The sequence below is a fragment of the Fulmarus glacialis genome, unplaced genomic scaffold (assembly GCF_000690835.1).
Source record: "Fulmarus glacialis isolate BGI_N327 unplaced genomic scaffold, ASM69083v1 scaffold26694, whole genome shotgun sequence".
Lineage (NCBI taxonomy): Eukaryota > Metazoa > Chordata > Aves > Procellariiformes > Procellariidae > Fulmarus > Fulmarus glacialis.
Window position 1 is genome coordinate 1 of NW_009206524.1, and position 18,764 is coordinate 18,764.

The following is an 18,764-nucleotide window of genomic DNA, read 5'->3' on the forward strand; positions in this document are numbered from 1 at the left end:
GAAATCGGCAGATCTCTAATAACTAATTTAGCAAGCGTGGTAGGTCGTAATGTTTTAAAACTAAGAGCAAAATAAAAGCTTCGTTTTCAGGTGCGAGGTAACCACCAGAGGGAGCCGTGTGAGCGCTGTAAGCACAAGGACTGGCAGACAATAGTGTTAAATGGAGGTTTGTTACTCTGCGATTGGGGAAGATGCGTTTCAGCAACGTTTTCTTATGAATTATTTTCTATAATAGAGTTAATAAGTATACTTACACAAGAGTAATTGATATATAATGCTACTTTTTGTGCCTCCACACTCTGCTAGCAAGCAAGTGCATATTTTCTTTTGTTTAATTACTGGTCTTTTAAAAAATTTAAAAATCTCTTTAAATATTGATCATCTGATCCGAGCTCTCTAAGAGAGCCTTATAGCAGTTCTTTATGTAAACCAGATATTTCTTGTTTATTGCAGTAAATTTCCAATTCCTGTAGTAGTGAATGCCTTAATATAATAAAGACTTACCCAGTTTCATGAGGAATTGTTGTACTGATATTACACTGCATTTATCTCCAGAGTTCAGGGAAATTGATTTGTCTTGTCTTATGTCAGTCACTTTGTACTTTCTCTCCTGTTTTCAGTTTAGTAAAATAAGAGGTAGTTACTGCTTGTGCTTAGTGTTTGCAACTTAGATCTTTCTTAAATTACTACATTCTTTTTTATTTCCCCTCAGCATGATAATAGAGGAATATGGCGTCCTCAGACCTGGAAGACTTATGCTTTCACATCAACATGAAGATTTCAAATATTAAAAAGGCTCTTCAATTAAGAAACATAGGTAAAAGAAATTAAGAGAGGGGTTTGGTTTGCACCTCCTTGCAGCAAATGGGAATGCTCTTATTAGACAAGGAACGCAATATGAAATGGAAATCAAGTAAAATACAGAGAACAACAACAAAAAAAGTGAGCAAGGATGGCAGAAAGGGAGCATTGTCAGGGAACCAGGTGCCAAGTAGAGAACATGAGCTAAGTGAAAGTATGCTCCTCTGAGGGACTTGGAGACTGGTGGTTAATGCACCCTATATTCTTATATACTTGGGGGGAAAGCTCCAGATGGGAGAAGAAAAAAATGTTTTGGCGAGTATGTTAAGCCTAATTACAAAAATGTGCAAAGGCACAGATGGAGATTTATACATGTGTCTTGATCTAGCATTCCAGGAGTGCCCTGGCTGTGATGTAAACATGCAGTGGGTAGCAAACTTATTTAAACTGCGGTACTGAAATTGATCTGAATGTTTTAGGTTCATCTCTTACCCTTTGCTAGGCACAAATAGACATTACACAGGATCATTGAAAGGTTGGTTGGGAGGGTCATCTGGTCATCTAGACTAACCTCCTGTTTGAAGAGGAACTATAACTGTTTCCAAAGAGGGCAGTAGCTTTCTAGCTCCCCTAAACAGAGGGAGATCACGAAGGAGAACAGGGTGCTGCAGCCAAGGAGCTGTGAAAGCCAGGCTGTGTTTAAAAGCTGTGTCCTCCACCTGAAACCTGCAATGGTAGTGGGTATAGCTTAGTGCTGGAGAGGGGCCTTTATTCCTGCAGCAACTTTGAACCCTGTTGTCTGTATGGAGTAGGAAGTTGACTGTTTGACCAGTGAGTATTGCTGCTTCTCTTGGGAATGTATGGTGGTTGGGGAGCGTAGAGTTAGTAGATAATCACTGCTTGTGGAGGGGAGGGAAATGGGATTTTGGTTGTGTGGGAGGTGTTTTGGCTTTTTGGCTTAATGTTCTCTCTTTGACAGGTCAAGAACCATCCCTCAAATCTATGCTCTGTAAAATAGGACATGAGATGGTTCTCTTGCATGATCTCCTGAATAAAATGGAAATGGAAGTTCAACAGCAAGAAAAACTGAAAAATTTGCTAAAAGTAATCTTTTTTTTTTTCCTGTTCCTAAAATAGTGAAAGATTCAAAGGAATCTTTGATAAGTGCATAATTGTTTTTTTCTATCTGATATGTGTGGATGCATGAGGATGCATGAGGCTGGAACTGGGACTTGGAACAAGGCTTACTGATGGTTTATTAAGCAGCTCTCCAGCATAGTGACATTAAACCTTGAAAAATAAAATTTTTATAGGTGGAAAGCATGTCTTTATCATAATAGATACTGTGATCTAAAGAGCAGTTCTATTATTACATCCTTGCAATAGCTATGAAAACGATTTAATTAGAATATTTATCTGTTGTTTTAGTGTGTGTTTGCAGTGCCTTCATGTGTTAAGTCTTTCGTGAAAGTGTTGTTTGGGGAATGTAGATGATTTTCCTGTAGTACTTCTTCATCACCATCACCGTTCCCCTGCCCAGACCTGCTAGGGTATATTGTTAAAGATTTACTTCTTGCCCACTCAAATTTCTCTGACATTTTGAGGGCAAGGACAGACAAGCTTATGTTTTCTCACTCTTGGCTTTGTTTTTCTGAGCTTTGCTAGTTGCTCTTGGGGAAACTGGGAGGTAAAGAGGTAGGAGGATGGGGAGAGAGCAAAGAACACCTCTTAAGTTAGAAAGTTATTTTAGCATCGCCCTAATAGTAAACTAATTTTACTTGCTTGACATTAAGTTTCAGATTTCTGATAAAGTCTAACATTAATTTCAGGAGCTCCAGAAGTCTGCTGAGAGAGATCAAAATGAAGCACAGCATCTCCGTAAAAATATTCCTCCCCATCTGCCTAAACCAACTCAGAGCTGGTATGTGGTACATGTGTATGGAGGTATCGGGCTGCTCCTGGCAGTGTCCCGCTGCAGCATTGTACAGCTCTACTCCTTTTACTATATATTAGCTGTGAACTTGTGTGAGCTGAGGTGGTTATATGTATTGATTCTGGAGTTTGCTCTTGACTGATCACTACCAGGCTTGTGCTAGCACCCTAGTAACAAATCCCTCAGGTAAAACCTATAAAATACCAAGTTGTTCAGATGGAAGCTTCCAGTGGCAGGTGTGACATTATAGTAGAAAGCTAGTTCTTCGATAAATCTGAGCATTCCTTGCTTTAGAATTGCAAACACACTGATTTGATAGCTGCAGTGCTGAAGGATTGAAGGATGGGTTAGTGATCCAAATGCTGGGTCACTAGAACTGAAGTTCAACACTGCCCTTCCAAATATTTTAAAAAAAAAATAAATCCTCTAACTCAATCACCTTTCTGTGGGGATTTGAATTATGGTTGTGGCATTTTTATTCTCCTTTCCCTGCAGCAGCCTGGCATTTATTTTAGCTAGCAATGCCATCCACCTACCTTTGAGAGGGCTATACTAAGAGCTGTTCAGAATATTGTAGCTCAAGTGAGAGAATGAGACACACGTATGTGAAACAGTATCTATTATTCAAAAGGCTTTTAAGACACTATAACTCTGACTAGGTTTCTCACAGTGGTCAGCTTTTTCTCTGGCCTGTTGGAATTGCTTTTTATTGTTGAGTGATGTTAGTGTATGCCAGGTGGGGGTCTATTCTAGATTCTAACATCTGGAGATCCCAGAACTTGTTTTGACCCTTGTAGCTTGTCGGAAGGCTATGCATCAGTCTATTTGAAATCAGTGCTTCCAATATGTGCCCTGAATCTATCAGCTTTACCTGGTCTTGCTCCTAATGCCAGACGAGCCTCAGGCTGAAAACATTACAAGCATATTTCAGCAAAGTAAAAGGTTAAGGATGTGGAAACAAGGTTACAGAAGAGAAAAATGAACTGTAATTTTAGATAGCGTGTAGTAATATTCTCATCTGTGTAGGTACTGCTTGTATTGAAACTTGGACTAGTCTTACCTGGTAAAGAGATGACTTGTACAGAAGCTTTTTTCTGAATGCTACCCTTCACACACGAACCCTCAATTTAGGAAATAGCCTCCTAAAATGTGTCTAGAGATGTCTTGTTCCTTTTCCATTTCCTTTTCGATTTAGATGTTGCAGAATTTATTTTTGTGTGTGTGAAAGAATGGAAGTTCTTCCAAAATTATCACTGGGGTTCTGCCTTCTTTTTATAACTTACTTTCTTAATTTAGGAAAAACCTTTACCTTAACTTTATGTTAGCTCCTGGGAATTGTTTACATGCAAATGAGGCTTGTTTAGTGATTGTATTACCTCTGATATCAGAAAGATTCTTTAGGGTGTTGGTTTCCCTTCCAATCTTGTCCTGCTTTTGATCAAGAAGTTAATTGTGATACGAGTTTAGATGGTCCTTCCCTTTCTAGTCAGAAGCACACATGTAAAACTAAGCAAGTCTTTCTAATAATTTTTTACAGATTGTGCTCTGCCAGCTATCTACAATCTACAGATTGTGCTCTGTCAGTGTCCGACAGACCACAATGGGTCAGAACCCATCTGTATCGGTGTAAATGGGTCTTCAGTCCTCTTCCCCAAACCTTCACCTGTTGACCCTCTCCATTTCTGTTCCTCTATGTCCCAAAATGCTTGGGGAGCTGAGTACTAATTGTCTGTTGAGTGAATATAATGAGATAAATAATGCAGAAAGCAGAGTGAGCACTTGAACACTGGTGAGACAGGCCTTCAAATCTCAGAAAGAATGAAAATGCCCACACAGATGAATTGAAAAATTCATGGCTGTAGCTATTGTTTCTTTCCTGTGTTCTTGGTTTTGATGTTCTTATTTACCGGAGGAATCTCACTGAAATAGAAAGCAAGTTCAATGTATCTAAGCCCTTTGTGTTCCAGACGTTTATTGAGAGAGCAGTTTCTCACTACACCAAACCCAGATTTTGAATACAAGCTTCAGTTCTTTCTCTTCATGGTGCAGGTCAGCAGTGAGCTGTATGCATACCATCTCACTGCAGCATTGCACAAGCAGGGTAGTGGGTAGGAACCCAAAGCAGAAGTACCTGCGGGTGGGGAATCATCTAGAAAAGGTAAGAGGTTTGTTGCAGTGAGGAGGATGGCAGGAGATTGGAGTGTACAGGAGGAGTGAAGTTTCAAGATGCAAATTCACCTCCTTCGGTCCTTGTGTTTATCTTTCTATTCCAAACCCACCTCCAACACCACCAAAAATCTTCACTCTTCCCTTTCACTCTTATTTGCTGACATTCCCTGCGACTAGTGCTAGCTCCAGGGTGCCAGGATGAGTTTTGTGCAGGGCCTCATGTTGTTTTTCAGATGCTTACATCTGAATTAGTTTAACTGTTGGTGTCCTGGATTTCAGAAGGGCTCTGCGTTGTGGCATGGCAGGGAGCAGAGCTTCCCGAGCAGCCCTCCCCCTGCCACTGTGTCACGGACCAGACAGTTTGGGAGTCCAGCAGGTGGCACTCGCTGTCCTCCGCACCGCAGTCCCTGGGAAATGGGACACTGGGTTTGGGGGTGTCACATCAAGTGACATATCAAATCCCGGCCCTCAGGTCAGCAGAGGCACTACTGTGCTGTTCATGGACTGTAGGGCCCCGCGTCAAACAAAGATCCCTTCTTGTGGGAAGGTGAGATCAAAGTAGAGGATCTGTTCTTTGTGACAGGTCAGCTCGGTACTGCTTTAGTTATTTCTGTTGCGCATCACAGCCCAGTAATGTCCTTGTACTCAGGTGACAGTGAATTTGGCCAAATGCGTCCTCTTTGCTGTCCTCCTACCGATAAGTAGAAGAGCAGCTAGGTGGGTGGCTGGCAAATAATTCGGCATTTGAGGCTCTAAGCTGAGGGTTTGGAGGAAGGGTGAATTTATAAAAATAATGTTGTAATAATCACTCAAAGCAGGAAATTCCTTAGCTTTTGGGATCTTGCCTTAAAAAAAAAAAAAAAAAAAAATCCCAGCCTGCTGGATGGTGTTGAATTTCTTTGCTACAAAAGATTAATGGATGAGTCAGGCTTCCCAAGGTTTGAACTTCTTTCAAAGAGCTGTAAAGTATTTCAAATCTGCCTGTTAGGCTGCAGCTCTGTGCTGTGGTTCATCTGATAAAAAGCGAGGCCCCATGTTCTGTGAAATGTAATGGTACATTGAATTCTTAACTGCTCTGTGCTGCATTTGGACTGCTTCCAATTCACCTGCTAGCAGCCTCTCTAGCAGAGAAATGAAGACCTATAATGAAGTCAGCTAAAGTATGCAATTTGAAATGGAGTAGGCTTTCTTTATTTATTTTTCTTTCAGGAAAGATCGTGAATTGTGTTCATCCAGCCTAACAGATGGGTTGGAACTTAGGTCTGTAAGTAAGCAGACTTGATAAAATAATGGTGTTCTCCTTACTACTTATCTGCTATTTATACACTTAATATTCATTCATTTTACAGCATCACTGGGCTAACTGTGAAATGTGAAGAACAAACAAAAGTTGTAGAACCTGAACGTGCAAAGAAACCTACAAAAGAGCCAAGACTTATTAAAGAAGCACCCTTAATAACTGCAGAAGAATTTGAAAGTGTTCCTGCGTAAGTAAGCATGGCTTTTCTTAGACCCTGTCATGCCAATCTGGGTGGCAAACGTAGGTTTGGGAGAGTGAGCTTTTGCAGAACTGAGACTGACAGAGATGTTTTGATGATTTTAAATGTTCCACAGGATGAAACATCATGGTGATAGCTCCAAATAGTTTATATGCAATACTGGCAAACCTGAAAATGAAATGAATAGAGCTAATTAGGTTCTTTTTTTATGTATATGTTGGGAAGATCAGAACTAATCAGTTAAAACCCAAACCTCTTATCTCAAAAGTCACTTTAATTATATGAACAGAAATATATTAGCTAATAGATGGGTTCTCTTCTTGTTTTGAGAACTGAAATTTTAAAAAAAAAAAAAAGATGGAAGGTATGGTTACACTTAAAAGGAAAAATAATGATAAATGCTCTTTTTATTTGACCCGACCATTGGTTTCTGAAATCAAGTCTTGACTTGTCAATCTGTTTTGAGACAGGAAAAGAAATCAGACTTGTTAAAAGCAAAAAACACCTCCCACTGAAATATCCCAAATTTCTGGAATAGAAAGCTGTGGGTTTTTTCCCCTACCAACAGGACTGATTAACAGATATCCTTGAAGTCTGTCATGTAGGAATAACTTTTCTTAAAAGACATTTTGGGGACAATGACAAATATTTCTGCAAAAACGAGAAAATTCTGTTGATGCCTAAGGCTAAATTGTTATCTAGACTCTAGATTCAGTGTGTTCCCTGACACCACTTGTTTCAATAAGAATTTTTTTTTTGAGTCTGTGTTTTACTTGAGGTTTTCAAATCATCTTTCCAATAGCTTTCAAAATTTTCAGGTGAGCGATGTCCATTTTCTTCCACCAAATTGCTCAATCCAAAAAATGAAGGAGCCTGAATGTTGAGCTAATAATAAAGCACTCTTTTGGTTACTTCTTAAAAGTGCATGCACCTGGTATTTTTATTCTGCATGTCATCCCTAGTGTTTGGTGGATTTACTCCCTTAGGTACTTCTCTCCTGAAAAAATTTTGGAAAGGTAAAGCTGGAGCATGGGAATTTTTGGTCTTTATCTCTGCTAAGGCAAGAGAAGTAGACATAGACCATTCCAGCCAAATGTTGTTTTAACCTCCAGTTAAAGCTATGATCTTCCCTGATAACCCCTTAAAGTGTTTCATTATCCTTGACAGTGGAAGGTTTTCCACTGCTGTTTGCAGGTGGGGAGAATGGGGACAGGCCAGCTGGATACTCTTATATTAACTGCTGGTTTATAAAAAGGTTGCATCTTAGACTGTGCTTGTGGGGCTATAGAAATATTTTCTGCAGATGGGAAAAGCACATTTGTTCTGTGGAGGAAGATTCACAAGAATTTAAATAGATCTATTAATCTACCAGTTTTTCCTGTTGCCTGGCAGTGTTGTAATACAAGATTGGGGGAGTCCACTAAGCTTGCAATTTCACATACTATTTAATCAAATCTAAGCAGCAAATGTTTGTGACCCAAATTTTCTCACACCTAATACATTCTTCTGGAAGAATGAGAATTAGGTTCATATCCCAGTTCTCCAGGTCAGCACTGGTTCTGATGTAGGATCTCTTTATATCTGCTGGCAACAGTAACAAGAGATACTACTGCATTTTTATGCAGCTCTGGTCCCGGAGCCGTGTGGCTGTGCTAGTCAGGACTGTGCCTATGCTAAGCCTGTCTCAGGAACTTAACAAGGCATTACTGTGCATATGCATCACATATGTCTCTAAATCCCTTACCAGCTGGGTATCATGGGTTTTGAATCAGCCAAGAGTCTCATTTGTCTCTCCCTTCCTACCACAGCTGTGGTAGATTGTGATTGAAAAATCTAGGTGGTTTTCACTCCCTCTGTGCTGAAAATGAAGGAGAATCTATCCCTAACATCATTAGGGCACTAAAAGGGATATACAGTCTTCAGTAGCTTCATATTTTTAGAACTTTGCAGCAGGTATTTAACAAAGGTGCATGCTGTGTTAAGGTGCAGGTATGGAGCACCTTGATCAAATAGAATACTCTTGCACAGTAAGAAACTCAAAAATTATCTTAGCCTTCAAATCTGTTGCAGAAAGACACTTTCTGGAGAAAGAAAAAGGAAGTTGCACAGATGTCTCAGTTAACTTTGAATCCAAGGCAAAAGAAAATGCTTGCTTTATTCTGTCTCTAAAATTCTTACCGCTTATGATGTTTTTAGAATCTGCACATTCATTATAACTCTAAAGTCTCAGAAGATGGTAACTTGGGGGAACGTGTGTTTATTTAAGCCTAAGCGTTTTTGAGGGAGCAGGGTTGGCCATTAGGAGATTTATCTTTTCCAGTGGTATATATGTGATATATTGTTGTTGTTGTTATCTTTGAAGAACATAGCACTGTGCTTTGGTTTTCATACCTATAGAAAAAAATGTTTTGAAAAGGGCTTCTGTGGATTATAAAAAGAAATAGGGTCACTCATTTTTGCGGTTTTTTTGGGGAGTTGTTTTTTTTTAAAAAAAAAAGTTCTGAATGGTTTTGCTTTTGGTGTAGTGAAGCAGACTTTAAAGTTATTTTAAATCTAAATTAAATAGATGAATTTGGAACTTCTCAACTTTGTATTTTTATATTAGTGTATGTATGGACTGAAATAAATGTCAGCATTTATGGGTTTGCTAGCCATGGCTGGATAGAAACATGAGAATACTGTGGAACAGCTGGAGTTTTTATGATCCTTATAGTTATGCACAGAAGAAAAATTCCAGTTGCTTTTGACAGAATTTAGTTTCAGATTAAGGTGCCTACATTTAAGTGTCTGACACAGGTGTCTCCATGCTCAACGAGTGCCCCCACTTCCACTCTTGTCACTGAACGTCTAGTCAGTACAGTCGGTGAAACCGGAAAACGGCTCTGCTGCCTGGCTGCTAATGGCATATTGCAGTCGCCTAAGCAGAATTCTCTGGTGCCGTTGGAGATGCTTTAGCATGTACTGCCAGATCTCTAGTTCCTGAATTTTCTGTAAACCCTAGCACATCTGCTAGCCCTGTGTGAGCATCTCGGATGCCTGAGGGCCTCTCAGAGCACGGTTCTGAGGTTTAGGCAACTGAATCCCTCCTGCGTTAGGATGAGCTGAGGTGTCCTCTTGGCTTTCTTAAGTGGATTCACTGTATGTCTATTGATAGCGGGAGCATAGGAACTTAAATATAGGTCTTTTATACCTCTGGCCTTAATCTTCATAGCTCTGCACATTCCCCCGTGACTTTATAAATAGGCTAAGGGATGCAGATAGAGCAATAAATAGCAGTTAATGTATACAGGCAAAGCCCTTCTGTGGTTATAGGCTGGGTTACTCGTTTATGCTGAGTGTGACTGCATTTCAGGGGTGGTAGTGTGGCTTTTGTTTGAAAAGATATTATGTGTGCCAAGTATAGCATTTTTATAAAAATGGCTGCACTCCAACTTTGAATCTGGATTAATCAAAATATTAATAAAGTTGAAAACTGGCTACAAATAACTTAGTAGCAATTCAGTCTGAAATTAGAGCAATTGCTTTGATTTCAGGAGTTTTTACACACCCCGTGCAGACCTATCTCCCGGCAGGGACTGGCTATTCTTGAAATCTACACCAAGCACTTATTTTTAGTCAGCAATTGGAGAATGCCTGCCTACATTCTGGTTTGGAATATTGAATTTGTAACTGATTAGCTACTTGTGCTTTAAATTCTTTGTATGTTTTCCAAAGATTGAGTTCTTCCGTTCAGATTAAAATGAGGGAAGAATTTCCTGTTCATTGATCTTTTCAGTCTTATTGTCCTCCAGCTTTTAGCCGCCTGATGTCCTGACCTAAAGAACCCCATTCATTCTTAAAATGAATTGTAACACTTTTCTCAATTCCACACATCTGCAAACTGATACTGAACCAAATGCAAACAGCCAAGTTTGGTTTGTTGTAGCAACTGAATGGCGATCACGGGATAATTCAAGTTGCAAGGTTGCCCTGGTTTTTACTGCAGTGTTTTCTGGGGTTTTGCTTTGTATTTAGCTTACTGCTTGTCATATGAGTTTCAGATTTCATTTTTATATAATGGCTTCTCAGTTTGTAGCATGTTTCCTTTTCCTTGAATGCATGCTGAATAGCCCTACTTGCAAATATTCCAGTGTTCTAATATTTCCACATCACTTTGTTTTTATCTTCTGTGCTTCCTGTACCTCTAGGCTGTTATCAACAGATCTTATTGTTTTAGTACTAGTTTTATGAAATGCTCTGAAAGTTCAGAAGGGGATGTTGCAGTGCAGAACTGTGTCTGTATAGCTCAGTAGGCTGGACAATAAAATATAGAAAAGAACACAAAACTGATATTTCTTCAAAAAAACCAAAGGAATGGCTGCAAGATCAAACACAGATTATTTATGATTATAATATGAACCAAACTGCACTCTCAGGCAGAAACATTTAATTTCAATTTTGGCTCATGTTATGTTTTCTGCAAGGTTGCTTGTTTTTTCTGCATTTGTAGTTTAAGTGGTATGCTATAAAGCAACCTTTATTCCATTTTGAAAAGCTCTTTACAGCTTAAGCACTGGCTATTTTTTACTTCTTAATTTAGCTTTCTAATGTTTCATCTTTCTGGCTTTTCAACATTATTAAACAATCAAGGAATTGAACAAAATTAACTACTATGTTTATTCATTAACACAAAGCAGAAGAAACCGCTTCTAACTAGGAATAGCATGTTCCATTATGGCTGATGAAAGAGAAAAATAAACACGGAACTTCATTTGTGACTTTCTGATTTTTATTTTTATTTGTAGGTATATGAAAGGTCGTTTAACATATAATCAGGTTAATGCAGTTGTTAAAGATATGAACAAGGCTGTGGTGGGCAAGTACAAGATCCTGCATCAGCCTTTGAAATCTATGAATGCAGCAGCCAGAAATCTCTACCACAGGTTCCTGGAAGAAGAAACTAAGGATACAAAAGGTATTTTTTTTTTTCCCTTTGTTAGTACCAAACCCGTAGCATTTGGATATTACGGCAGAAGTATAAAAATATTGGACAAGATATTGAATGACTAATGACAGCACATGCTTTTCATGTTAAAGTGTAACTTATAGCATCTTATTCTTAGAAAATAGTCCATCCAAGTACTCTGGTAGTTGGTGGAATGATTTAACCTGTGTGAGTGTTTAAAACCATCAGTCCTGAAAAATTTTAGAAAACCTGCTATTGCTTATTGTCAGGTGGCAAACAGGGGGGGGGGAAAAGAAAAAATCTGTAGCCTTAGCAGGATTTTCCCTCCCTTCCCAGCACGGGGTACCACAGTCTAAATCAGATGGCCCTGAAGAATTCCTATCCACTACAGGGGCAAACGACGCTTCGACAGTCTGGAGCAATGAAAGTTCTGGTTCTCCCTTGGTATAAGGGGAGGAGAACAGAAATGAGATTCATCTCCAGATCAGATCCTCTAGGCCGTATGGAATATAAATATTATATTACTATACAGAACTGGGTAGTCAGTATAAAATCCAGTCACCTCTCCTGGATAAAGTCCTATAGTGTAGCAACAAGAGTTATTGTTGTGACTGAAGAGTTTTCCAGTAACTGATTTGGTTACTTTTTGTATGTTTTCACTGAAAACATGTCACTTTCATGGTGTGTTGTAGCAAAAACTTTGAGTGCGCAAAGATTTAATTTGGAATCATTACAAGTTCTGGAAACTCCTAGTTTGATAACCAAACTGCATAAGCTGCGTTTTCAGTTTTTAAGCTGGAATGGACAATGAACTATTAAAAATTTGTTCTGAAGTTGGGAAATCTGGGTAATCAGTCATGCTGCAGTAGCTTTGTGGAAGAGACAGGACTGTCTGATAACCTTAAGAAGTTTTCTCTTCCTAAAAGCATAGGGGGAGTGAAAAAACACCAAAATGTCTCTCAATTTAAAAGCAAGTTGTACTTACAGGTTAGTTTTTTCCAAAGATATGTGGCACAGTAAATCTTTAATATTAAAATCTCCTTTTTGACATTACTTTCCTTTTGAGAATAAGTACGTAATTATTCCTAGAGGGGTGTACTGCACATATCAAGCTTGGCGATGTCCTTACAATGCCCTCATTTTTCCAAATTCAGACATAAAGCATGGAGCAAACTCTCTTCTGTCTCACAGAAAGAGAGCTCTTTTTCTGTCAGCACCTTATCACCCGCCTCTCGATTTTTGTCCTGGACAGAATGCAAGAACATTCTGCCCTAAGCGTGTTCATTGGGGACTCGGGAGTCACCTTATGACAAACTATGACATTTTCTTCCTTCCTTTGGATTTGTCGCTGATCGAGACTCTCTCAATATTTATGGTATGGTGATAATATCACTAACTTCTAGATTCTAAATGCATCTCTTCTGTTGGGAAGGAATTCTGATATGATGGACGTGCCTGGCACTTTATTTTGAGACCTATAGGATAAACATGTCATATGAAAGTCAGTGTTGTAAAGGATTTTAATAAAAGCAAGCTGAAGGCTTGCAGCTAGACTACTTCACGGGACTGGCTTCTGATTTGGGCTTGGACGGTTTGGTTTTTTTCTAGACAAGTTCTGCTTCAGTCTAACAGTGGCTCATACTAATCTGGGATTTCTTAAAATACTTACTTCATCATTTTTAACTTACAGTATCTTTTTGGTTTAACTGTTACTGTCCTCAGGATGATAGTAAGGAGCTTGAGCCCATGGCTATAGAGGAGGCTATAGGCTAAACACTAGAAGGACCCTCCTAGGCCTGGAATGCTGCTTAGTCTGCACTGTGATCCGCAGCAGCCTCAGCTGCAATGAAGGAGCCATTCTAGCAAATTGAGAAAGCTACAACTAGTCTGAGATAATTTGCTACCAGAAAGTTGTTTTTTTTTTAAGTCTGAAAAATTGAGGGTTTTAATTTCTTCAAGTACCTGAGAGACAGTCTTTATTTTCTTGTTTATGTCGGAAAGTTCAGTTAGGAAACTAGGACATTCAGCATCTGAGAGTGTGTGTGTGTGTGGTAGGTTTTTTGTTTTGTTTTTGTTTGTTGTGACTAATCATCTAGAAAGTCTAGAGAAAAGGTCTGGCGGGCTGTCAGATGGTTCTTATCTGGCCAGCACAAAATGATTAAATGTCTTTATCCATTGCATTTTTCAAGAGGAGGTTGTGCATTCATTGATTTGTTTGCTTAAATTTCTGCTGTGAGTGTCTCTGCTTAGGATTCCCACAGTTTCGCAGGCTGGGCTGATTGCCAACTGACCTCTTCCTCTGATTTCAAGATGAGAAAAGATGCTGCCTGGTTTATCAGGGTAACTTCCCAGCCGGTAACATGATTCAGTTTAGCTAGTTATTTAATGCATGGACCTACAGTTTCCAACCAAACCACCACCCTCTATCCAGCTCTGGTTTCTTCATAAAAAAGATCCTGCTGTGCCGAATGTTGCTGCCCTGAATTTTGGGCGAATATAAGAAGAAATCGTATTCTGCACAGATTCAGGACATTCTGATGCTCCCCAACATGTAACAGACTACAAAACCAGTATGCAGATTATTCTTGGGTTCCTAACACCATTTACGTGTATTGCCCTATTACTGGAAATCGCAAATGGTCTCTACCCAACTGTAGTTATATTTTAAGCAGTTATGCAGGTTTTTTCTTTTACTAGTAAACAAACTTTCCACTTCTCATCTGTATGCAAATTCGGCAGTGTTGCAAGCTCTGAGATTCCAGCATAGTTCCCATCTGGGGGAAGACCTTCAGCTTTTGACAGTTATTGTCTCTGGAAGATTCTACTTCCTATTAGACATCTGTGTCACCAATGCTCAAAATGGCCCAGTCTGAGAAAACACGATCTGTTATTCTTCAGCTCTGAGCACAGGGAACCCTGTGCCTATAGGCAGCACTCTGGGACCTTAGTTCTAACGGCCGTCATCTCCTTGGATGCTCCTTCAGAGGAGAGTGTGTGTCCTGTTAGATGACTCATAAGATGAATTTGAAGATGAAATGTTTACATAAAAACATAGATTTGCCTGTGTAAACCTACATTTGTACTTGTTTAATAAATAAATAAAAGCTTTTCTGTCAGCTTCAGCTTTCCAGCTAGCATCAGCTACTTTCTCCTCGGTTAAACTGGAAGGACTCTCCAGTAACTTAATAGAAAGAAGAGATGCTCCATCTTATCTAAGATGCTGCTGCCTCTGCCTTACTTTAAGGGTAAAAAGAAGAGGGAGAATGCTATCCTCTTTTTCCAAAGAAAAAACATCCCCAGCCTTGTGACAGAAGAATATGTTATTTACTTCTACTTACTCTCCTTAGAGACAATTGGACATTTCTTCCTTATACCTTAATTAGCATGTTCCTGGTTTCAGATTGCTTTTCATTCTTACGGTTTTGTGAAGATGCGTGTTTAAAACCTTATGCCATGTTACAGGAAGTATTAAATGTACAGTCATCTTACTAGATCTATAATTATCTCCTATCTGAGCAGTGTAAAAGACTGAATAGGAAATCACAGCTAGTGAATATAGCTATGGAGTGTTTAGAATAACTCCTTCCTTCCTCATGTCTTCTATTAGCTTGTGGGGACTTTTTCTTGGGGTTCTGTTGCAGGCTTTTAAAATGCTTTAACTCCAGTCAAGGCCTTGGTTTCTTACAAGCACTTGATAATGAGAATTTCCTTTAGAAGTAGTTAATCAACTACAAGAAGGGATGGGCTGCCAGCTCTCATGCAGGACCTTCCTATGCCATTTTCTTAGAGAGACACTCGGAGGATGCCTTTCCATGTGGTTAGTCTTTTTCTTGCATTTTCTTAATCAACAAACAATTATTCTTTTCCAAATCTGATGGCAGTCAAGGGAATGGTGGGCTGCATAGCTCTGACGTATGCAGGGCTCCTTCCTTTTATTTGCAAAGGCCAATTCCAGAACTTAAGTGCCTGCTGAGAGAACGTCATCAGGCCACAGCTTATTTCAGATATTGCAAAGCAATTACTTGGGATTCAAATTACGCTGCTACTCAACTGTGTTCCGTGATTGAAACACTGAAGCGTGATGCCTTTCTCTGTAAAGCTGCACTATGATCTTTAAGCAGATCCTGAGCACCTCTTTAGTTTTGCTCAGGTCAGTGCTTTGGATGTCACTAAGAGCAGAACACCTATGGGCAAGGCCTCAAAGAGAAGTTTGCTTTTAGGCATCAAGGCTGTTCAAGGTGTGCTGTCAATTGACTTTCTACTATCCCCATCTCTGGCACATCTGTGGAACGTCTCGTATCTGGCCCTGGGTGGTGTTTTGGACTGCTACAGACTTTATACCCTGTAGAGGAGCATGGATAGCTTGAGAGATGTCAGTAGATACAGCTGACAACAGACAGAGCTCGCTGAATGGGGCCTGTGGACAATGCAGGGTAGTTGAACTTAATGGGAAGGTTGGCAATTCTTCTCTCTGGTGACAAACTTAGAAAGTAGAACAAAGTTCCTGAGATAGTGTGAGGCCATCATACTGCTGATAGTATTTTTTCATCAGCGTGTGGAATTGTTAAGAAGAGGTTGTATTGTTACTTGTGAAATGTTAAGTGTATCCTACAACAGTCATTTCTATAGCAAAGTCATTATTTGTTTTCCAGGTGAATTTTTTATTGTGGAGGCTGATATCAAAGAGTTCACTCAACTGAAAGTGGATAAGCGCTTCCATGGGATCCTCAATATCCTGCGCCACTGCCAGAGAGTGAGAGAAGTTCGTGGCTCAAGGCTTGTCCGCTACGTCATCTGCTAATGAGCTTTCCATATTCTGCTTACCCAAGATACAGAAGGCAGAAGTATTTTGAGATGCAGAGAGATTTTGTTGTCTGCAGAGAGATTCTATGTGTGGGCATTCCTATTCAGCTCTCTTGTTTTCTCAAAGGCAGTAGTGGGGACCAAGAAGTGTTTTTCAGACATCTGTCCTAAATTAGGAGTGGCAGTATCAAATGGCCTTGAAGTATTTGAGTTTTGTTTTGAAAACTTGAGAGGAACTACTGTCTTTTGGTAAATTACAAATGCAAACCAGATAGGCAATTGGCACACCTGTGGTCACAGGCGGTTTTAATCACATTTTCAGGTCAGCACTTGGAAGTTAAATTCTCTGCATGTTAATAATGTTCCTTTTGTGTTTGAGTTGGAGACTGTGTTTAAGACTTTGTAGCTACTCAAAGGAAGCAATTGATTGTTGGGGGTTTTTTTTTTTAATCCCTCAAACCAATTTCCAGATTTCCTTTTCTTAATCTTTTTCTTCTTGTCCTAATTGTATGTTTTGGAGTTTCCTGCATCACTTGAACAGGAAGATCTGAGGTGGTTTAAACATTTCCAGACTAATGATCGGTAGTTCTGTTAGCCATGTGGTTTTCATACTTCATCATGCAGCCAGATTTTTCCCTCAGACCAAGCCATTAGACTGAAACAGTAGAGCAGGGGGGTTTTTTTAAGTGAAAATATTGACTTTCATTTTGAAAATACTGGTCAAACTCATCACAGTTTTTATTATAGAAGGTTGCTTTCAAATGACCTATTAGTGTAGTAAGTTCCAGAGTAGAATTATTGTGATAAATATCAACTCTGCAAGTAATCAAAACTGTTTTGATAATAAAAGCTATGGTCTTTTTCTTCTGTGAGCCTGTATCTGCTGTTATCCTAACATCTAACCTAAAATACCTCCTCTTGTGCCCTATCAGTCTTAAGATGACAATTTAATGAGCAAAAGACCCTGAATGAACTTTGAACTTTCTCAATAAAGGGATCCTGGTGAGTGCTATATAATCCTAGATTCCCATTTTTTTGTTGGGAGGGGGGGGGTGGTTGGGTTTGGGGGGGTTTTTTTGGTCTTTTGCTCTGGGATGTTGAGATCCAAGCTGAGGTCTCTACTCTGCATAGTATTGGAATATATTTCATGTTCAGATAAACACACAGTGTAGGAGAACGTGCAAAATCAGTTTCCATGGGTGTCAGTTGAGTCCATCTGGTCTTTGCAAAGCTTATTTTATATTAAATAAAGTGTGGAAGTTTGGGTCCACGGATCATCAGGTCCTTTGGTTTTGTTTTTTGTTTTGCCCAGCTTCATGTACTCCTAAGAGTCTTTCAAGATTCAAGACTTGCAACATTTTATTTAATAAAAAGAAATCTCCTCATAAAGCAGTTGCACTCGCCTTTTATTTCATGCTTTGTTTTGACATTTCCAGGTGACTTGCTCCAGACTGTCCAGCAGCCTAACTTCTATTTTCTTCTGCTCTCCTCCGATCATCAGACTCATCAGCTCTCCAGCCTGCACCAGGAGGAGGTCCCGTTGCACGGGTGTCCCTGGAGGGGAGGTTGGTCTGTTGGACATGAGGCTATTTCAGTATTTACAGCATGTTGACTTTTCTTCCTCTGCAATTTCCTTTGTGATTATGTGGTTTTAACTTTAAAAGTGTGGGGGAAAAAGCAAAAAGAGCTGCAAATGGACCCTGAAGAACCATGTCCAAGTGAACCCTTTGTTGTAAGGAGAGGTCTACGTATATGGGACAGTTATGGCAGGCTTAAAAAGGAACTTGTTGATGGGCAAACAAGACTGAGAGCTGTGTAATGTTTCGATTATTATAATCAGAGAAAGATGAGAGACCTTTCTTAACGATTGTTTAAAAGTTGCTGTTCTCAAAATGTTTGATTCCTCACTGTTCAAATGAGCAGGACCTTGGATCGTGGAAGTCCTGTGGTAGCTGTGTAGCACTAGGGAGAGGGAACACGCAGCTGCGGCACCTCTGCAGGACGTTTTGGCCAGGCACAGAATCTGCACTAGCAGATTTAAAGGCTGGTGTAGAGGAAGAGTAACAGAAATCGGGCAAGCTTGCAGTGACTGTGCCCTCTGACAGCTGGTGCAATGGCAAACTGTAACCAAAGACTAACCTGTGCTTCTAAAATGGCCGAGCATTGCTTGTGCCAGCATGCAGTGTGATTGTGCTCACTGCAGCCCAATGGCTGCTTGTTGCCAACATGCTTTTTTTTATAATTAGGTTGAGGCTGGGGTCCTAGAGATTGCCTTCTGCTGGATATTAAAAAACAAAACCTGACAGTATACGACGTAATCTTGGTTTTGACTATTCACAGTAAAGTCCTGATAGTTTTGTCAAAAGTTGTTTTGTTGTTTTTTTTTTTTCCTGTTGAGGTATCATCACTATGGTGGCTTTTTGGTTTTTTTTGTTTTTGTTTTTTCTTAGTACTTGTTTTGGTCTGGGTAAGCTTGGTTGCAGCATGAATATTATTTTCCTGCCTGTAATTCCTTTTAATGTTTTGTTGTGGGGATTGCAGTTTATAATTAATTAGATGTTGGTTAACAGCTTTCAGTCTGTTACTATGGAGTTTTTAATTTTCTAAACTATTT

General features: G+C 39.5%; 1 protein-coding gene across 1 annotated transcript; it reads left to right on the forward strand.

Annotated features, from left to right (window-relative positions):
* Positions 1-729: 729 nt before the first annotated feature.
* SKA1 (spindle and kinetochore associated complex subunit 1) lies at positions 730-16,148 on the forward strand. Its single transcript, XM_009575786.1, has 6 exons — positions 730-817; positions 1,781-1,905; positions 2,631-2,722; positions 6,253-6,390; positions 11,187-11,356; positions 16,000-16,148. Exons 1-6 carry the CDS (start codon positions 730-732, stop codon positions 16,146-16,148), a joined length of 762 nt encoding a protein of 253 aa, XP_009574081.1.
* The last annotated feature ends 2,616 nt before the right edge of the window (positions 16,149-18,764 follow it).

What these genes read in the sequence shown, in the direction of transcription:
- SKA1 (XM_009575786.1), top strand. Translation starts at nt 730, where the DNA reads ATGGCGTCCTCAGACCTGGAAGACTTATGCTTTCACATCAACATGAAG. An exon ending in TCTTCAATTAAGAAACATAG is followed by an intron (nt 818 to 1,780) that starts GTAAAAGAAATT and finishes TCTCTTTGACAG; the next exon opens with GTCAAGAACCATCCCTCAAA. An exon ending in CCTAAACCAACTCAGAGCTG is followed by an intron (nt 2,723 to 6,252) that starts GTATGTGGTACA and finishes TTCATTTTACAG; the next exon opens with CATCACTGGGCTAACTGTGA.